General features: G+C 33.3%; 1 protein-coding gene across 1 annotated transcript in view; it reads right to left on the reverse strand.

Moving 5' to 3' along the window:
- Positions 1–21,217, reverse strand: part of LOC129754297 (ATP-binding cassette sub-family G member 1-like) — a 109,164-nt gene that overhangs the window by 46,995 nt on the left and 40,952 nt on the right. The window contains exon 2 of the mRNA XM_055750264.1: positions 13,775–14,502. Within this exon, the coding sequence (XP_055606239.1) occupies positions 13,775–14,244 (470 nt within the window). The 5' untranslated portion in view covers positions 14,245–14,502. The remainder of the gene's footprint in view (positions 1–13,774; positions 14,503–21,217) is intronic.

The raw sequence follows: 21,217 nt of genomic DNA on the forward strand, positions 1-21,217 counted from the left end.
AGAAAAAAGTTTTTTCAAGATAAAACACAATAGAGCAGCTTAACTAAGAGCATTTTTCACAACAATGCACTATCATTCAAATTAGAACAATTCTTCAACTTGTTTCCTGAACGACAGCATATGACAGCCGAGTAATGCAATAAATTGAGTTTCAATTAAGCCTAATTGAATTGTCACGGCGGCTTGGAAAAGGTACTGTGGGAGCGTGATCCTGTTGGATGCACTTTGGCTGTCATTTTGAACCTTTTCCTCATAAGACAAACACTATGCAATCGGCGTTGAAACAAAGGATCCTTGTTTTTTTAATTATTAATCTCCGCCATACTTGCCTGGACGCACAACCGCGATTGGTGCACTGTTTTTTTTAGAATAAACTTAACACTTGTTTCTGTTCAGTCGTTCACAACGACCTTTTTATATAATTTAGTTCTTTTATATTAAGTAAACAGGTTAAGCCAACTAGCATTAGAAAATTTTATCATAATTTTATAATGGCATTTTATACGCTGCTTGTTTTATTTTTTTTTATATTCATGAAAACCACCCTCTCGTTTTAGTTTACAGTTTAAGAATTTTTTTATATATGGGAGAGTGGGGAATCATGGGCCACTTTTTTTCGTTGTTCCATAACTTCTTTATTATAAAAGATAAAATGAAAATAATGAATGGTATGATTTTCTACATTTTCAAGGTATCACAAGGTATTTTCTTAAAAATTTTAATAAGTTATTTTCCCCAAAAACTGACTGTTTAAAAAAAAGCAATATTTTTTTGATTTTGGAAAATGGTGGGGAATCGTGGGCCACCAAATCCAAATTGACCAAATAACATGCAAAGTTTATGAGTTGACCCAAAACTGTGATTTCCTAGTTTATTTCGTTATTTTAAAGCAATTTCAGATGATGAAATAAAAAAGAGAGCTGTGTATGATCGCATAGATTCCAAAAACTGGCTCGCGAACGTTTTGGCAAAATTTCTTATAAAGGATGGACTAAATATTTTTCATAACTCTTCATTTGGCATAAGAAAACTTTACAGATAGGAAAAACGTATTTTAAGTTCTGAATGTGTATAAAAACATAAAAATATAGGTGATTTAAGATGCGTGGCCCACGATTCCCCACAAGCTATGATTTGCAAATTGGTTGCGTTTGTAAGACTTTTTGATGTTTCATCAAAAATTCCTTTTGTACGTGAAAGATCAAGACAAAACTTAGATCATAAGCGTATGAGCATATTTTTGTTATGCACTTTAGGTTCCCCATCGATGAAATTTGCCGGTGTTTTTTTAATTATGTAAGTAAATTTTTCTAACTTTTTTTAGCTTGATAAATAAAAGAAGCATTTGATGCGTATTTCAGTCAACAACATATAGAAATATATGCTCACGCAAAGCGACGACGATTACAGTTGGTTTGAGATTTTTATCTCAACACACATCTGAGGTATTAAAAGTGGCCCACGTTTCCCCATGGCCCACGATACCCCACTCTCCCCTACCTATCACTCACTGTCCAATAGAGTGAGTCGATATGGGGTCATTTTTGAATTTCCTAAACTCTGGGGTCTAAAAAGCTTCGTCTTGGTCCAAAATTCATCCATGTTTTTTTTGCAAAATTTTTAAGTAACGTTTACATGAGTAAATTTGAATTTTCAGGTTTGTATGGGAAAATTTAATATTTTGCAGTGAAAAATCAACATCATTTTTGTTTCTTCTGTTGAACCGAGCCAGCTGATGGTTTTTCTGCCAATTTATAAAATTTCTCAGGGAAATTTTTCGCTGAAAAATTTTGTCGAAGACCGTAACTTCGTATCTTATTAGGAAAAAAAGTTAGTAGCTGTTTAACTTTTCGGATTGATAAACGATAAATTCAATCAACAGCACTGCTGGAGCCTTACGAAGTACTGCATGAAAAGTAGTCATGCAATACCTCGCTAAGGACCCTGCAGTGATGTCAATTTTTTTTAAACGATTACAAACACATACAGGATATCAATGAAACATGGTCAATGAAACATGGATATGATGGCTGGCATCTTACAAATGCTACAACCACCAACCCACCGAAAGTGTACTATGTATGCCATGACCGGGATTCGATCTCATACCCCCTGACTTAGAAGACTTGAAGGCTATCCTCTACGCCACGGGCGGCGGCAACCTACCACGTCTTTACAATGGGTTTTTATTAAGAAATATAACCAAGCAAATTCAGAATTTTCAACCAACCATTTCAACTTCAAAGTTAATTCATCGAATACTAATATCATACATCAACAAGTTGGAAGCCATGTTTCATGAATCACGACTCACGGTCATCAGAATGAGAAACATTCTTCGAAGAGCAAAGAGTTTAAAAACAAATTTTAACGTAAATACGTAAATAACGTAAATACCCAAATGGGTAATCTGGATCTAAATATGCAATTTTACTATCAGGTTTGCTATCAGGTAGGGCTAGGTGGGGTAATTATGAACAAAATTTCTTCATTTGGCACACTTACAGCCACCATATGTTAATTTCTTATCACAAACTCTGAAAAACTACCATCAATGAATGTTTCCGTGCTCTTAATCATTCTGTAGAACAACTTTTGTTTTTTGGTCACAACCTCTGTCCTTGGGACGTCTGTTCATAATTACCCCGTCTGTTCATATTTACCCCACTCTCTAGGGGGTAATTATGAACACGGATTACGAACTTGGTATAAATTTTTTGAAAAGTAACAGCAATTATACGTTACATTTATCCATAGTAAGCAGTGTATGGTGATTTTTTACTTCAAAATTATGTTCATAATTACCCCGAAACTTGTCCAATATGATTTATATGGTGTCAGAAAATCTCAATTCAACACCAAATAATGAAAATAATTAGCAGTAACAAGAAAATGGGTTGTTTTATAAAAACTCAATCCATAGAAAAATAGCTATTTAGTGTTCTTTCTAAATGATATTTTTCTATCTTTTGATTCAAGAGTTCAAATTCTTTGTTGCAACTTTTACGTTTTGGTTGGATTCTTTTTTCCGTTTGTTTATGACTTTACAGAACATTTTATTTGATAGGACCTCTCCATATGAGTGACATTTTAGACGAGTTAGGCTTCTCGATAGTTTTTACATCCGTTTAAATGTCCTGCGCAGCAAACATCAAGTCTTCACAAAAATGTCGTGGCTAGGCTTTTCACGTACGTGCGAGGTATCATGAAATTGCAACCTATACATATACAGGAAATTCGAAAATATTTTTAAAGGGTTGTTACACAAAAACACTCATTAAAATCTTCTTGGATCAGTGAACAGTCATTTTTTACAATTCTTGTCAGTTCTATATGATCAACAGTTTTGGAAAATATTGATTTTTATAAATTTTTTTATCACCTGAATGAAATTTCACATAAATAGCTCTATTCTTTCAAAAAAAAAAAAAAAAAATGAAGTACTACCGAAGTTTTCTTCAACAAACTGAAAGAGAAAATCTTCAACCAAAAGATGTTTATTTTGCATCAAATAAAAAAAAATTCGAACAAATTAACATTGAAAAAGTATCTATCAGGTATCAGAAAAGGGTTAGGCTTGAATTAACATTGAAAAAAGTATCTAAGTAAACAATTAGACTGCAAGAAAATAGATTTTGGATCTTTGATATCCGAATATAACATATAAACAATTATTATTTTCTGTTCTGAATAGCAGCAAGTTGTTCTAACATACAGGAAAATTGATCTTTGCTTTGTGGACTTATTAACCAATTAAATTTATCAAAGTTTTTCATATATTTTAGTGTTGACCACAGAGATTTAAGGTTCATAATAATGATAAATTTCACACAGTTATGAATAAAAGCTCGATCAGCAAACCTTTTGTAAACAAATGGTGAATTTAATTTTTAGTCCAATTAAACATTTCTTCAAGTCTGGTTTATAACCTTAATGTTTATCAATTATCAAAAACCTGGTTTTGGAAGCACGGAAAACCTGTATTCAGTATTAGAGAACTATTCTTGGGATACAGGTTTTCGGTTTTGGTATTACCGGTAAAACTTTTGACTGCCTTATTTCTATCAACGAAAAGCAAGTTTTCCTCAATATTTATTTTAACAAAATTAAGATTTGTTTAAGTTTGGTTACGGATTGAGCTTTTTTCCAAAATTTCTGTTTTATTCACTTTTTTCCACTTTTGAAATTTTATTTTCAATTTAAAAAAAATGGGGTTCAAAAGTTTTTTGCAAAGGCTGAAAAGAACTGGCATAGATTTTTTTTCTGAATAGGACGAAAACTATGAGGTAAATATGAAAACTCATCTGTGATGAAGTGCGAATATTTTTTTTCAAAATTTCTTCAAAATCCAGACAGAGCATCATAAACTGGATGTAAAACATGTGATAACAACATCCCAGCTGGATTTCCTATGATGAGATATTCAAAACATTAAACACTGTCCAAAACGATTTCCGTTTCACGAGGTAATGGTTTTTTAAAACATCTGAAATGATATCATTATGATTTTAAAACAAATCGGAAACACCTTACAGCTATCAATCGGATGTTAAACTACCACTTTTGGTACTTTTTGTGTTCATTCATCCCCCACAGCAGCGCGTATGGCACTTGTTCGGAATTACCCCGTGTTCATAATTACCCCACTTGACCTACTCTACAACAAATACACAACATGTAAAAATAAAGGTACAAATCAATTTTCAACTTTCCTCAAGACTTCAAGTTATTTTGAATTCTGCGAAAAAGCTATAGAGGTTTTCAATTTGTGTACTTTTTCCCATTTTTTAATGAAGTTTTAAAGCAAATTGAATTTTAGATATTTTTAATACAAAAATCTAATCGTTCTGCAGGTTTGATCAAATTTTGTAAAATGCATTCATTTTTTTAAACTTCCTTCAATAATTTTAGAAATACTTGTAATGATATCTTTCCAAATTGGTTCTATACTGTAGAATTTAACTTTTTTAGATCATGCATCATCATGTTTGGAATATTATTCCTTAATTGAATTAAATGGGCATAATAAATCAGAAACAGATTTTTTTCTGTAACCGTATATTTGTTACTTCACTAGTTATCAATTATTGATTTCACTAAAAACTGATACATTTTATAGCTTATAAACTATCATATCATCAAAACGCAAGATGATGGACAAAATTTGACAAAATATTCGAGCTCAGGATGCTTAAATTTACCAAATGAATCATTCAATCATAGGCACCAAAATGCTAAGAAAAACATAGTTTCCACCTCCTATTTTTTAGGACCCAATATTCCAATTGATAGCGAGAAAATACTAAGATCTTGAAATATTTAAGTAAAATAAATATTTCTCTATTTTTCATTATTAAAAATCATGTTTTTCAATCGATCATGATTTTTACCTTATCTTATCTTTAATTGATTAGATTCGAAGTAGCAACTTAGAAGATAAATTTTAATGCACAACTATCCTAGTGCTTTTAATATCTAATATATAAAGATGAGTTGGACTATATATGTTTGTTTGTTTGTATGCACCTTATACAAATCGACACCGCTTAACCAATCAGCCTGAAATTTGGTACAGAGATGTATTTGGACCAGGGTAAGGTTTTAGTGATAGTTCTGAGCCCCTCCCACTTAAGAAAAGGGACCCTCCCATACAGCTTTTGTTTTTATTACCACAAATCAAAAGTCATGGCACCCAGTTGGCAGCCGATTTTCGTTTCCTTTGGCGGGTTGTTTTTACCATCACCATGGGCTGAACATAAGAAACGACTATCCAGAGTTCACGTGTACTGGAAAGCAATTCAAAGCTTGCTGAGCGTTAAAGATTTGAAAGGGGAAATTTTGGCGGGTGTTTTTTGTACCTCCTACTGCTGAAAGCACGTGGCACCGGTAGATACGAGAATTTTGGATTCAATAATGAGCTAACATTTCGGATTGAAAAATACAACTAACCTGTAAAGTATGTATTGACTTGAATTGTAGTGGTTTTCAAAGTACTTCCTACCACTGTTGCAGGGCTTTGGAGTCTATAAGAATATACAGTGTGTGAAGTATGGATGCAATGATTTATCTTCATTATGAATTTGGATTGAGTGCTGAAAACATATTAAGCTATTTTCTTAAAATCAAGCTTTTTAGAACCAACCATTTTCGTATTTTTAGAATTCCTCATAGAGAAAGATAAAATAATTAAATTCAGAGTTATAAGTTGAGAGCTGTGATTTCAACGCTTTGAATGCCGTCGAGAAATCTAAATGGAGGACTCAAAAATTTAACATGCATTATCTGGAAACACCAAATCCAACGCAAGAAACTTTATTTGAAATTAAGTATGAGGTTTTAAGTTTAATACAATTCAATTTTATCGATCAATCTATGACTTTTTTATAAATGTTGATCATCAATGTGTTCAATTTTACCATCCAATTATGCGAAAACTTAAACCGTTAAGTACTGCGAAATCAATCAAATTATTTCCAAGAATTTTTAACTTTATCACTCTTCACAATAATTAATGAGATTTTTTTTTCCAAGAATGAAAAAATTGAAAAAAAATGCTCGATTTGAGTTCCGAGATAATTTCTTTTAGATCACTTCAAAAAACTTTTAGTTGAACTTGGAACATTTTAGAAAAACTAATCATAAAGCGGTGTGGAAAAAACAACGAAAAGTACACATCCATTTGAAAACATGAAAAATAAGTCTTCAACAAGTTTAAAAAACCAAATACAAACACATACAGGATCTCAATGAAACTTAATGTTTCCTCGAAGAGATTTCTTTTACTTAATTCTAAGCGTACACCTTTCGAGTATATGATGGCTAGCATCTCACAAATGCTTAAACCACTAAACCACAAAAGTTTACTGTGTATGCCGTGACTGGGATTCAAACTCATGGCCGTTGGCTTCGAAGACTTGAAAGCCACGAGCTGCGGCAAGTTTCGGAAGTCTTCTTAGAATTTTCTGGGCAAATAAAACCTGAATACAGCATACGGGGGAACATTTGGCAAATAGCGTCCGAGGAGATCATCTCCAAAAGAGATTTCATTAGTGGGGGTGGGGAAGATAAAAATATAGTTTAATCATTTGAAGATAAAAAAAAATAGAAGGACTAAGCTATTCAAGCTTCTTTTAAGAAAGGGTGGGTATAAAATGTTTTTCGTGATGAAATAAAAAAGCATTCATGGTAAATTATTTTTAATTTCTATGGATACGAACCTCATAACTCTAACTGTTTCAAAAATATGAAAAAGGTAAACACAGTAAATATTCTCATTCAAAACTTGAAAAACACTAACAAAACTTCCAAAGCTTACATACATGACACAACATGGGTAAAATTTTCTCATAATAAGTATATGAAACATATTGAACACAAAGCTACCAACATTTCGTAAAGCCAAACGACTCATTTTGATTTATATTTTATTCAAACCCGAGCAAGGCCGGGTAAATCAGCTAGTATACAATAAAACTTAAAATTTATTATTTTTATTTTTATTCTATCAGTTTCTAATTGATCATTTCCCAATCTGCAATTTCTCAGTATTATTGAACATGTTGTATTATAAATATATTAAGATATTATTTTGAACTAGAGAACTTTTGAAGCCTTTTATTTTAATAACTAGACGAACTTTAATATAGAAAAGGGTTTTTTCTTTGCCTTTGATCACTGGCAGTTTAAAAATAAAATTAAAAATTTTCGTCTTTTTATCAAATAAAATTCTACCAATTTATAATCATGTTTAATTTTTAACGTGATCTGACATTAATTTGAGAATTCAGATTTCCTTTAAAATCTGGTGTTATTTATTTATTTATTTTATGTCCGAAGCATTATATCTACACTGAGAACTTATTTTCAAGCAAATTTCTAGTTCAGAATAAGGAACGTCATTTTGAATGATTTATCAATGACTCACCAGAAATAGCATTGATTTGAAACATTCATTCTGATTCATTTTGAAAATTTAGATTAATTTTATTAATAAAGTTTATTATGTTTTGAGTTTGTGTGATAATTATAAGTAAGAAAATGGTTTGGAAATCAATTTCCATATTTCTTGTGTATTTTTGTATTGTTTTTATTTACGGCTAAATTTGAATTTAGCCCCCCTGGCCTGGCTCACAATACATATAAGACTAAAAATTGCCTAAAACCCCCACAATATGGGTATTGTGTGAAAGGGCTAAACAAGTAGAAGTCGAATTTCGCTTTAAACGCCATATTTAAGTCCAAGATGGAGGCTTCCGCTAAACTATAAAATACTTTAAATCACTGAAAATAGCATGAAATTTCATTAAGTTTTTCGACCATTTACAGCATTTTAAAGATCAGCCGATGTCACCATCTTGAGTGGCGTCATATAGCGAAAGTGGACTTCTACTCGTTTGGCCCTTTCACCCAATACCCACATTTTGGGGTTTTCATGTTATTTTTAGTCGTTAAAAGCATTTTAAAGTTAATCAAAAGCCGCCATCTTGGGGTTTAAGATGGCGTCAGACAACAAAATTTAACTCATGGTATCATTCCACCAGAAGTTCACAACCAATCTTTTATTTATTTCATTTTAAAAGTCTGTCCTCATTATTAGTACAGTAAATGAGGACAGACTAACAACACAGATTATCAACTCATCCTGCGCATGTTATTGGTTGGGTTGCGAGAGAAACGCCAAATTTAAAATATTTTTATGACTCTCATAAAACCGTTAAAACAGCCATTTTTATGACGCCTTTTTTAAGCACACAATGTCAAGTATTTGAAAAGAATTTTAGGCCTATTTTCAATCAATTCCATTATGTATGCGATGTCATTTAGTCATGTTTCACAATCATATTTATTGAAAAATGTTTTTCGTGAAATATTTTTAATTTTATTTTTTCCTATTGAAATAAATTTTTCATTAAAATTTCCTTATTCTAAAGATTCGACGAGGCGCGTTTATTTTAAAATACTATTTCATACACATTTGACCTAAAATCTCAACTGGCAGTAGAAAAGATGCTCATAGTATGGTTAAAACATAGCTTTTTTTTATTAATTTTACCAGCTCAATAATGCAATCACCATTCATCAACTATCATGGTCTACAGAAAAAAATCGGAGAACCCACGAAATTTAAACAAAAAAAAAACAAAAATTACTAACATTTTTTAAAAGCTTTATAAAAGCTTTGGTGACAAAACATGATTTTACAGAAGATTAAAAAATTAGTCATGATGACATTTCGAGAACAGGACCAAAAAGATTTTAGCTTTATTAGAGTTCTATTGAAGTATAGAATGCGCTTTAGCTTTTTATGAAGTGCAATGCTATAGGTAGCTCTAACGAAGTTCTGTTGCCCATAATAGAGCTGAAATTGTTATTTAGGATCGTCGTTGATTTTTTGCAAACTTAGGATTTTTTTTTAATTTGGGAATTTTCTTTAAAATGTCTTAAAAGAATTTTTTTACAATTCTATAACGCAAGGACAAAAACAATCCGTTAACGGAAACAAAACATTGACGACGAAAAAAAATTCTCAGAGTTTTAATTTGAAGCCCTGGGAGTCAAAGAGAGTCAAAGTGCATAAACGCTTCTTTCGAGGAAACACACCTTAAAGTTGTCATCTTTGTTCATTTTCTATATATTTTATCGAAATTTAGCTTTTTCCTTTCGTGGGATCGAAGTAGTCAACGACAGGAAAATGACGTGTTTTTCCCAGCTCCAGTTTTCTTAATTTAATTTGAAGACAAAATATTACAAAAATTAAGTGTTGTTATCGTTATTATGCCGATATGGAAGGCTTCAAATGGAGCAAACGATGTGTGTGGATGGATCTTACAGAACAGGCTAACGGTCATAAGCCACGTGAGTACCCTTCGGCCAAACAGACAAACGGTCAGCAATTTCGAGCGAGCTGATCAAGTTGCTGAAAGTTGTTCCCTCCTGACGGTTGAAGTCTTGCGGTACACCGTTGGTCATTTCTGGACACCATGTTCCGAAGGTCCTTTCAAGCCTGATTCAAATATGTTCTTGAAAGAGTTGTAAGAAGTCCTCAACTCAAGCTAAGTATTCAGTATTCTATCAACTTTTACATCAGCAGTTTTATCGATCGATCTCTATTTCGTTTTAAGTTAACTTCGATTTAAATTCAATTAATAGTTCTTTGCGGTTTCAAGCATTAATTTTTCTTGAGAATATTTAAAATCAGAGCTAAATAGGAGTTTTTATAGTTTTCTGTTTCGGTCAAAAGAAACAATCGCTTACATTAGCGTTTAAATTCTGCGCAACTTAAGACATAACTATTTTATCACAATTTTAATGGGCTGAAAGAGTTGCTTCGAATGTAAGAAAATATTGATGTATTTTTCCTTTTTCTATTTGATTTTTACATTTGTTGATATTTATGTTAGGTATATGTTGTAATAAATGTTCTTTTCAAAACAGTAAAGCAAGCCGAAAATTTGAAGACCAGCAACATGGTTCGTATTCATGTCTAATCGGCAGACAAATAAAAAAATGACAAAAACGATTCAAATCAAGAAGCTTGATTCCTGACAGGAAAATAGATTTGTGTAACTTTACTACGATTTCATATAACATCGATTAATTCGACATTTTTTCAGATCTTAATTTTGAGATCATACAATATATTTTTAACTACTCTTGTATGAGAATAAATAATAAATTGAGGTTAGCTAGAAACTGTACCATAAATTTTCAAAACACTAATGTAATCATAATTTTTAAGATCTAATTTACTACTACTTTGTTCAGGTAAATTATAAAGTTTCTAATTCATCATGAATATGTTATCTTATTTTAATCGCCGCTGCAAGGCCGGATTAAAGGGGGGGCAAAAGGGGCAATTGCCCCGAGGGAAAATAAAGTTTTATCATTACTTTAATCATACTACAGTGAAGGAGCTCTTCCACATTTTGCGAGCTGAGAATATCAAAATCTTCTGGTCAAAATCCAATTTGAAAAAAAAAAAATAAGAAGAATATGAGGCACCTCGAATGTTAATTTTTTATCTAAACATATCAGTTACGATATTCTGTACAGAACAGGTAAAATAAAAAAAAAATTCAATTCATTGGAATTTTCAAGTCTTGTGTTGTTTCTTCAGGTGCAGAAATTCAGTTTCTTAATTTTTCTGAATATTGAAAATTCAGGAGCTTTGTTTAAGATACTAAACTCATTTGGATTCCTTATCTGATTTTTTTCAATGATAACTGATTGTGTGTTTTAAACATTTAATATTTATTCTCAATTTTTTTTTCAACCGATATTTTTTGCACTCTGGTTTGGAAGGCATCGAATGAAACTTTCGTCACATTTAGAATAACAATTTCAAAAAAAAATATCTTATGAGAATCATATTCAAAAACATCTTATGAAAAGATTTTTTTGTGCTTCAAAGACATAGAATTGAAATTCACATTTGGTCCAATTTCTGCTTTTGCTCTGATTGTAACTTTGTATCTCTTTTTTTAAATTAATTCATATTTTGTTTCTCAAAACTTGATTTGAAATTATGATTTATATTTGAGACACCGAATTTTGGTTCTGAATATAACGTGATTTAAAGTTTTGAATTCTCAAACTCTTATATCTGTATCTCTATGGAATGTGGATTAAATTACCGTGAACGGCCCTAATTCTGCGCAGTTAAGGATTTTTCAAATGTTTTTAGTTATAAAAAATTGAACTTTCAATAAATTTCCTCAAAATTTCGTGTACAGTGTGGCTAACTAACAAACTTAACGGCAAAAATAATGAGAGCTCGATTTTGGAGCAAAAATGTGGATTATTTACAACATTTGGAAAAAAATGCAAGTGGCCCTTATTCTGCGCACTATTTTCTATTTGTTCCTAATTCTGCGCATATGTCCCATATTCTGCGCACCCAAATAAAACCAATATACCACCCCGTACTGGTAAGACCAATATTTGATTTAGTTGAAACGTATTAAAAAGCATGTTTTACGCTTAGTGAAGTGATGCAAATTATGAAAAAGGGCCAATTCAAGCCTTGGATCTTTGAAACTTATGTGACACTTTCTTTCACTATTTATTACACTTGCTATATATGTTACTTGCAGATGCTTTTTTCCTACAGCTTGCTTACTTTAGTAAGCAAATATTTAAATTTGTTGACCGATCATGTTCTTCGCCGGATCTAGTCAAATTAACTTGTTTCGTTGGTGTGCAGTGGCAGTTCCGGCGGACAACAAAATCGCCCCAGCTGGGGGAACTACGTGCTGCTTCATTTGGCTTACTATTAGTCAGTATCAGTTAGTCAACGAGTGCGAGTAAGCGTGTAAACCGAGAGAAGGTTCGCGTAGTTCCTCCCGCTGGGGCGATTTTGTGGCCCGCCGGACCTGCTTCTGTACGTCGGAACAGTCTGTACAGTTGAAATTGAACGATTAACACGCGAACACGATAGAGAACGCAAATCAAGATTTTCTTTTTTTTTGTCGACAAAACATGTACTCCCAACAACTTTACCCCTATCTTCATAAAACTTCTTAGAAAACTCTAATTAAAAGTCTTCTAACTCCCTGCATTCAATTCCTTGCAGCTTTAACATCAGTTCTCTCCGGTGCTTTTCATTCTGCGCATTAGGAACATAAGTAAACAAATGGTGTCAAATTCTGCGCATTGCTTAAATCATTGTTTTGGTTTGAAAAACCATTTTTTCTCAATTTTTTTTGGCAGTCATGTTCAGAATGACTTTATCTTTCACGTAAAGGCATTTCCAATGAGAAAATTGTGTTAAACACTGTTTCATTTGATCTTTTCGTTTTCCCAACACTTAAGCTGTACTGCTAACGGCGGCCATTTTTCAACGTTTGCTTCCTACATTTATTTGGATTTATTCCATTTCTCGCGAACAATTCATCAGATTTCAAAATAATTGGAAGCATTTTGAAGATAAACAGTAACTGAAGAGATTCAGCTTGCTTCATGGATATTTTGTTCATCACATCTTGAAATATTTATGTTTGAATATGAAAATGCGCAGAGTTTGGGACTGCGCAGAATTAGGGCCGGTCACGGTATTTTGTTTATTTTTTTTTATTTTGTTCTTCATGTTCCAAATCTTCATGATACTTCCTAATTGTCACTAGGTAATTTTTTCTCTAATAAGCACAAAACAAACGATCAATGATGATATGAAAATCATTAAAAATATCTATCCGGTAATTTTTTCAAAATAGAGGATTTCAGTTGGTGATAAAGGTTTAAAAAAAAATGAGAATCAAATTTAGCATTTTGCGTTTTCATTTCTAAGAAACTTCTAAACTCTTCCGCAATGTTTGCACGTGATAGATTAACAATTTTTATTTGAAGATACCAGAAACTATTTGAGGATAGTATACTGAACTCATCTCCAGTTTGTTTACATGTTTAAAAGGTTTTGTATTTTCTGGGAAAGCATTTGAAAAAAATCGGGGCCCCCCCGAGAAAAATTCCGGCTCGGCCCTGCGCCGCTGGGATATATTCTTATTTTAATTTTTGGCATTTCGGCGAGTTGTGAAAATTCAAGGTAGAATATTTAGAAAGAACATGAAAGTATTATAGGTGGAAAGATCAAAGCTAGAGCGCTTTGGGTAGAAGAAATTGAATAGTTGGTGAAAATGTGAGCAGGGCTTTTGTTTTGTGAACAGCTTTTGAACTACTTGCGTGATTCTTTGCCGCGCGCCGTTTCAATGTTGATAGGAAGCGATGCTTCCTATGATTCTTCTTGAATCATTTAAATTTTTTAAAGTCATGAACTTACCCTATTGAACCGTTTTTCAGATTATCCACCAGCGTCGGGGGCGATTTGCAGCGGACATTCTGGGTATAGGAATTGTACGTCACCGCCGGCAGTTCCGCTCCATTAGAGAGATTGTAAAGATTACCCCCGAATCCACCGACTTCGGCGCCACTGCTTCCTTTTCCGGCCAAGGCCAAGGCCGGCGTCGAGGACAGCTGTAGTTGATGGTTCTGACGTGCCACCGTTTGGCACTGGGGACGCTGATGAGCCGGAAGTATGACCGGTGAGGCCGTACTAGCTGCGGTGCCCAATGGCGTCGGCAAAAGTGGAGCGGAAGCTGCCAGCGACGCGTTGATATCCACAACCGACACCTCGGTCAATTCGTATCCGTTTGGCGGCGCCGCCGTTGCTGCCGACGACGAAGACGACGTCGTATTGGGATTGTTCATCAACATCGCACTGTCACTGCCACTTAAGCCCAGATCGGTCATTCTGTGTGGCTCGCAAATAAACTGGACTGATCCAGATTTTGGTTGAGAAAAAAATGCTGATGCTTCTACTTTCTGTGACACATTTTACTTTTTTTTATTTGAATACACTAGGGTTACACACAAACACACATACACAGACAAAACTAGCCTATATTTTTGATTCACTATACACTAGGAAGGTTGTCGACTTTTTTTTCGACCTCACTAAAAGCTAACTGAGCAGCCGGTTGTTGATTGTGTAGCCTCCCCGAAACAGATCTGGAAAGATAAATGAAACATAATAGATATTGATTAAACGAGATGGGAAAATGCTTCTCATGTTTCGGTTTTAAATAGTCCTCGACTCGATGTCGACAGTATGAGCTAAATAAATAGGTACGTATGTTTGTCCGTTGGTATCCAATTAAACTGTTCTTTCTGTCATTGCGTAACGTTTGTTTGAGTCATTTGCTCGTGAAATTTCTGGATCATCAACTTTCACAGTTGGAATTTCATAAAAGGCCAAAGTTAAAACTTAACACGAACCAGAACGTATAAATAATGTTGTTTTTTCTATAGAACTCAATAGAATATTCGACTAAATATTCGATCGAATGTTCGTTTGGCCGAATAGTTGAAAAGGTCGTTCGCTGAATACCACTATTCGGTACATCTCTAGTTTTACAGATAAATTTAAAAAAAATGCCATCATTTCTAACTTGCTTTAAGAGCTTGAATTTTCCCATTTGATAAGGCAAATACTTCATTTGGGTGTGCTTATGCCAATTTCACTTTTCTAGAGCAGAATTTTCTTTTAAGTTTATAAACTGCAGCTTTCTGATATTTGTTTACCCTAGAAACACGTTTTTGGATATTTTGATTTAAATGAGTACCTAAAACGAAACTTCTATTAGAATTACACTTTGCTATCATCATCTTCTGAAGAGGGGACTTGCTTTATTTTCATACAATTTATACCAGAATTCTTCCGATTTCACTAAAATTTTATAATTTGATTCATTTTGGCAGCTAAGAACTAATAAATGTTTTTAAAAAATTTTTTGTAAGAAAAATTGCATCATTTTTTAAGTGCAAATTTTTTCATAACTTTCAACATAAATTCAATTTAAATCAGCACATCAAAACATGTTAAATTTAAACATCTACTCAAAAAAATTTTTTTTTTATTTAAGTAGTAAGTTTTTACAGGAATAATAGTCAATAGTGGTAAAGCTTAGTTCTTTTAGAAATGGGACACTTTCATTTGCCAATAGCTCGTTAACTAGTTATTGGATATTGAAAATTTTGACAGCATTTTGTTGCCTGTAAAAAGTACTATTCGACCTATTTTTTTCAAAATTTAATATTTACGCGTTTTTGAGATATGTACGATGCAAGAGAAAAAGAAAAAAATAATTTTGCACAGTTTCCTTGAAAATACGTCATTATCAAATTGATAGCTGACAAAACCGTTGATTATTCAAAGAATTACTGAGTTTCTGTGGTGGATAAGTATGCAAACACTGTCAATAATGTCCACAAAGTTCAAATCAAGCATTGGAGAGAAGCACATGATCGGCAACAACGGTTCAGGCTCATCAAGGAAGTCGAGTCTCATACCAGCATTTTTAATTTTCAATAAACGAAAAACTAAGGGTAGATCGCTGAAACGTCCAAAACAATTTTCTCCGATAAGCTGAAAGTGTTGCCTAGTGATGACTCATTGAAATCCAACCTCAAACAACCATTTTTTGATAGTTCCAAAGCTCTTAAGCTGAAAAACCGGTACCGAAAAAAAACGTTCAAAAATGTGGTCAAAAATATTCAAATTTGTTCATTTCGAAACAACTGTATCCACTAAAATGCTTCCAGTTTCCAGTGTCCAGAGAAGAATTGGACCAAAAAGTATCAGAAATTGAAGAAGGAGGGTGAAGCTACCTAAAATATAAATTTTACGAAGTATAAGTTGGAGAAACTGATCAATACCATGACTGAAAAAAGTGTGCGCCGGCCAATGGGAGATACCACGAATAAAGTAGAAATTTCTTTAACAAAAAACGGTAAATATTTTTTTTCAAATTTTTTCATAAAAGTTCATAACATTACCTTCTTTTTCTTCATAGAAAGTATTTCGTTCAAACGAATGGTTTTTTAGATACAGGCATTCGTAAATGTCCCATTTCTAAAAGAACTAAGCTTTAAAATGTACTATCTGTCTCACCGAATATTCAGTGTAAAAATTTGATGTTGCTCTCGGACTCAATTTTGACTTGCGTTTGTTCCAAAGGTTTGATTCGGATGAATAGTGGAAAATGTTTGAACACTAGATATTTGGGCATGGTTCGACTAGACGCCATCAGCAGTTAATAAAGTCACCTGAGTTTGTGCATTTTGAGCTAGAGACGATATTTCTGATATAAAAAACCTATAATAAGTTATTTTAAATTCAAGAATTTTATAATATTGTTTTATTTCATTTAAGAAAAAAACTTATCCGTTACTAGTGAACCTTCATATAAGAGAAGCGACATCTGATCCCTCTGAAAATAAAAAATGTGACAACATCGCCTAAATCTTGGACAAAAAAATCCCCAGCACTGTTTTCTGGCTCAATGTTCAAGCTCTACAGTGAACGCTCCTTCAATTTAACAAAACAACATTGAACTCGATGCCCGAAGGATCGCGATAAACGGTATGAATGACTTGAATTTCGTTAATAATCAGTTAGTTTTCTAACTAGAAACACGATTCACCAAAGAATTGAAAAAAATTGCACCTAATCATAAATTCATATGACCAGCTAAAAAAATTATCTGTTTGAACTATAACAACAATCACAATACCTTCCTTGGTTGAGTTTTCAATAAGAAAGGTAAAAGCTCTGAGATAAAATGCTCGGATCGATTGGAATCGATTTTGACAGTTCTTTTGCTCGATTGGAATTTTGTGTTTCAGATGTCACTTCTCTTATATACAGGTTCACTATCCGTTACAACTGTCATCAGTATTTACTCTTGGGCTCGAACTCACGGACATCGGCTCAGGAAGCAACTGACTTGCCAACTGAGCTATATCATAAGCCACTCTGTTGCGGATATGAAATTTATAAAAACTTAGAAACGTGTTTGACAAGTTTGAATTTTGAATAAAATTTTACCACTTACTTCAACGAATCTGATCAGGAAAATTATATACTTTCATAACAAGGAAACATTTGAACAACAAATGTTTTATTATTTCTAGTGTGCGCCGGCCGATGAGAGATACCAAGAATAAAATATGTCTTACAAAAAAACGATAAATCTCGCGTGAGCTTTCATTACGACGTATGCAACATCTTAAGAATTCATAGAAAACTGTTGCAAAAGTTATCAAAACAACTTTAAAATTTTTTATTTAACATATAGAACATGTCGTCCAGACTACAAATATTCTAAATGGAAAGAAGTTGCGATTAGTTTATGTCAGTTTTTGTATTTTTTCGTAATAAAACTATTTGTTTACATTATGTTTCATACGACGCACAGTGGTCCATTTCTCAAAAAAGCTGGCAAAAAGTCTGTTTTCAACAATTTTTGCTCTGAAACCTTTCAAAATTGTTTACTAATCATAATTTCAAAAAATAACATATTATTTTCATATTTTTTTTTAAATTTCTTTTTTTATTGTAAGAATTCGAAAAATTTAATTCATTTTAATATCTTAGTAAGTAAATTCTTGTATTAAATTTTTCCAACAGATTGCTGCAAAATCTATCACATCCTACAAAAGTTAATTGAATCTAAAATTATCTCAAAATTACAATACATATGAAATTTAATCTATACAGATTGACCTGACAACGCTTTAGTACTGATCACTTTTTTTTTTAATTTTTCATTAATTAACGAGTCAATATAGAAATTTTATGATAGATGAGAACTGTTCAACAATTTCCCCATTACCGATCAAAATTTTGAAATTAAGGTTTGTAGGCTTTTTTTTGAATGATCATTAAGTATATCAATGGTTGTTTTAACACAAAACACTTAATTTACATTTTAAACGAGAAATACAAACTGTTTGCTTAATTTTTTCTAAATTTTTAATGTAACATTTAATATTTATTTTTAAATTAATTTCATATTTTTAAAATAAAACCATAAAAGTTTTTAACAATTTTAAAGTTTCAATTGGTTCTCATGAATATTGAACAGCAAAAATGGTTCTATGATTTGAACAATATTCAGAAGAATATTTGAGAAACCGTATTTGATTATGTTTTGGGAGTTTTCCTAATAGTAAAAATGACACAGAAATTCATACTGATAGTGCTTCAAAATTTGAAAAGGATGTTTTATGAATGGATTTTTGAGAAAAAATCAACCTAGAGATCCAATTAAATATCAATTTAGCTCGTGATCCGGGAGGTTATTGGCTTAGAAGTCAAATTTGATGAAAAAAGTGGTTCAACTCTTTGACATCGTTCTCCAAAAATGGCAAAAATAACAGCCCAATTTACCATATTTTGTAGCCTAGAAATGTGAAAATCAATCCAACGTAAAATTAGAGTGGAGTTCTGAGGAGTTTTTTTAATCTCTGGTTGAAGTTATAAAATTCAAAATATTTATCGTTTTTGCAACTAAATTCCATGTAGAAAATTTCAACTTTATTCCAAATCACAAATTTTTATTAGATAAAGAGAAAAATATGCCTAACAAAAATATAAAAATAATTTTTTTTTCTTTTTGAGCAGGGAAAAGCCCGCGGGAGTGCTCCTCTAGCTGAGGCTCTTCTCCAGTGGGCGCAAAACCTCCTCATCATTCTTTATTAATTTTTTTTTTTGATTTTTTCGTTTTTTTGTTTTACAATATTGTACATGACTTTCGTTTGTATAGCAACACATTTCACTTTTCATTCATTTTTTCTTTAAATTGTGGATGGGCGGGGGTGATGGTGATTGGCGGGTGGTGGCGGTGGCTGGTGGTGGCGGTTGGTGGTGGTTGGCGGCGGTTAGAGGCGGTGGCGGTTGGGCGGAAACGAACAAGAAATACAAACATTGTAAAGCTTATAAAAACAGCTTGTAGGGTAGGTTCTCGCAATTCTGGACATGTGAATGATGGGAAGTGCGTATTTCACATTGCTTCCAGTGAGATAAATCTCTTTGAAGGAAGCGTTTATCGGCTATGGCTCACAGTTATGAGTCATCGGGTACTTCAACATAAGAGCTAATTAGTTAAAGTAACTTTCTATCTTGGTTCTTATGTATTGCTTCAGCTTTGTTTTAAATTTCTTGACATTCGTTTCTTCCCTGAGAGTTCCAGGAAGATTGTTGTAAACGTGTTTACTATAGTTGGGAAATGCTTTTCGAGCCATTTCAGTAGGCGGTCGATCAATTGTGAGGGCGGCCTGGTTACGAAGCGTGTATTCGTGGCTTGGTTGTTCGTACACAACATTGTGATGAGTTCGTTGGTCATAAAAGTGCGAGTGGATGATCGATGTTGCTTGAAGTTCTCTTAAAGCTTTTATTGGGAGCGTTGAGTTTAAAGCTTCTGAGTATAGGAGGCGTGTTGGGTACATCCAGGCGCTATCGGCTTCCACAGAATTCTGGCGACAAAACACTAGCGCCGAATGAGGGTTGACGGGTTGAGATCTAAGCTCGAGTTTGATTTTTCATACACACACATGCACCAGTGCAAATTGCATTGTGTGAGTGAAGTCACGCTTGATTTTCAAAGTATTAGTGTGATGATGTGCTTCCTCTCAAAGTTTGAATGCAAAGCTGCAATGCTTGTGTGAAAAGCTGCAAAGCTTGGATCCCATCTCGCAGGATGCCAGCACCATACACATAGTGTAGGTGACGCCAACGATTTGTTCGAAAAAACAACAGCCCGACTATCTTGATACTTGGAGATCTTTGGTACATCCTAGGCCGGTTGTGGACAGCTTTCAAACATCGATTTTGTGCAGCTTGGAGTTTTTTCAAATGGATATCCGCTGATGCACCCCAGATGAAAACTTGATATTGCAGCTTTGATTGGACGTATGCTTGGTACATCATGGCTAAATGTTTCCGTGGAACAAATCTCTTGATTTTCTACAACAAACCACAGGTTGCACTAACTTCTTTATGTAGTTTCTCTATGTGCTGTGTCCATTTTAGTCTGTTGTCGATGTTGAGTCCTAGATATGTGAAGTTTTCTACTCTTTCAATTGGTATGAAGTCAACAGTCAGATCATCGTGTGATCTCCTGGATGTTGATACGATCATATACTTGGACTTCGCCAGATTTAAGGACAACAGGTTCTCGTCGAAATATTTCTGCAAAACTTTTAGGTCCTCATGCATGCTGTTCACTATTTGGTTCTCATCATTCCCAGTATAAAACAAAGAAGTGTCGTCGGCGAATAAACGTGGTTTACCATTTAAATTGAGATTGGGCAGATCGTTGATATACACCAGGAAAAGGAGTGGACCTAGGTTACTGCCTTGGGGTATTCCAACTCTCAACGATAGGTAACAGCTTCGAACTCCGTTTATAGACACATACTGGCTTCTATTGATAAGGAAACTTTTCAATAATTCTAGCGATATCCCCCTTATGCCATAGAAAGCTAATTTTTCGAGTAACATTTCGTGGTCTATAGTATCAAATGCCTTTTTAAGGTCGAGGAAAAGAAGTCCAACATGATTTTTTGATCCAACGATTTGTATACATCTAAGAAGAGTTCGCAAGTAGCTGATGCCGTGCTAGATCCTTCTCGAAATCCATATTGGCAATCGTATAGAACGTTTTGGTTCTTGAAAAACGTCGTAATCCTCGAAACCAATAGTTGTTCTAGGATTTTGCTGAGGGCTGGCAGAACTGAAATCGGCCGGTAGTTGTTCACATCGACTTTGGACCCCGCTTTGTGGATCGGTGTGACTTTGGCGACCTTCAAACAGTCCGGATATTTTCCAGTACATAGACTTTCATTGAAAACATCCCGCATTAATTTAGAGAAGAAGCTAAAA

This window comes from Uranotaenia lowii, chromosome 3 (assembly GCF_029784155.1).
Source record: "Uranotaenia lowii strain MFRU-FL chromosome 3, ASM2978415v1, whole genome shotgun sequence".
Classification (NCBI taxonomy): Eukaryota; Metazoa; Arthropoda; class Insecta; order Diptera; family Culicidae; genus Uranotaenia; species Uranotaenia lowii.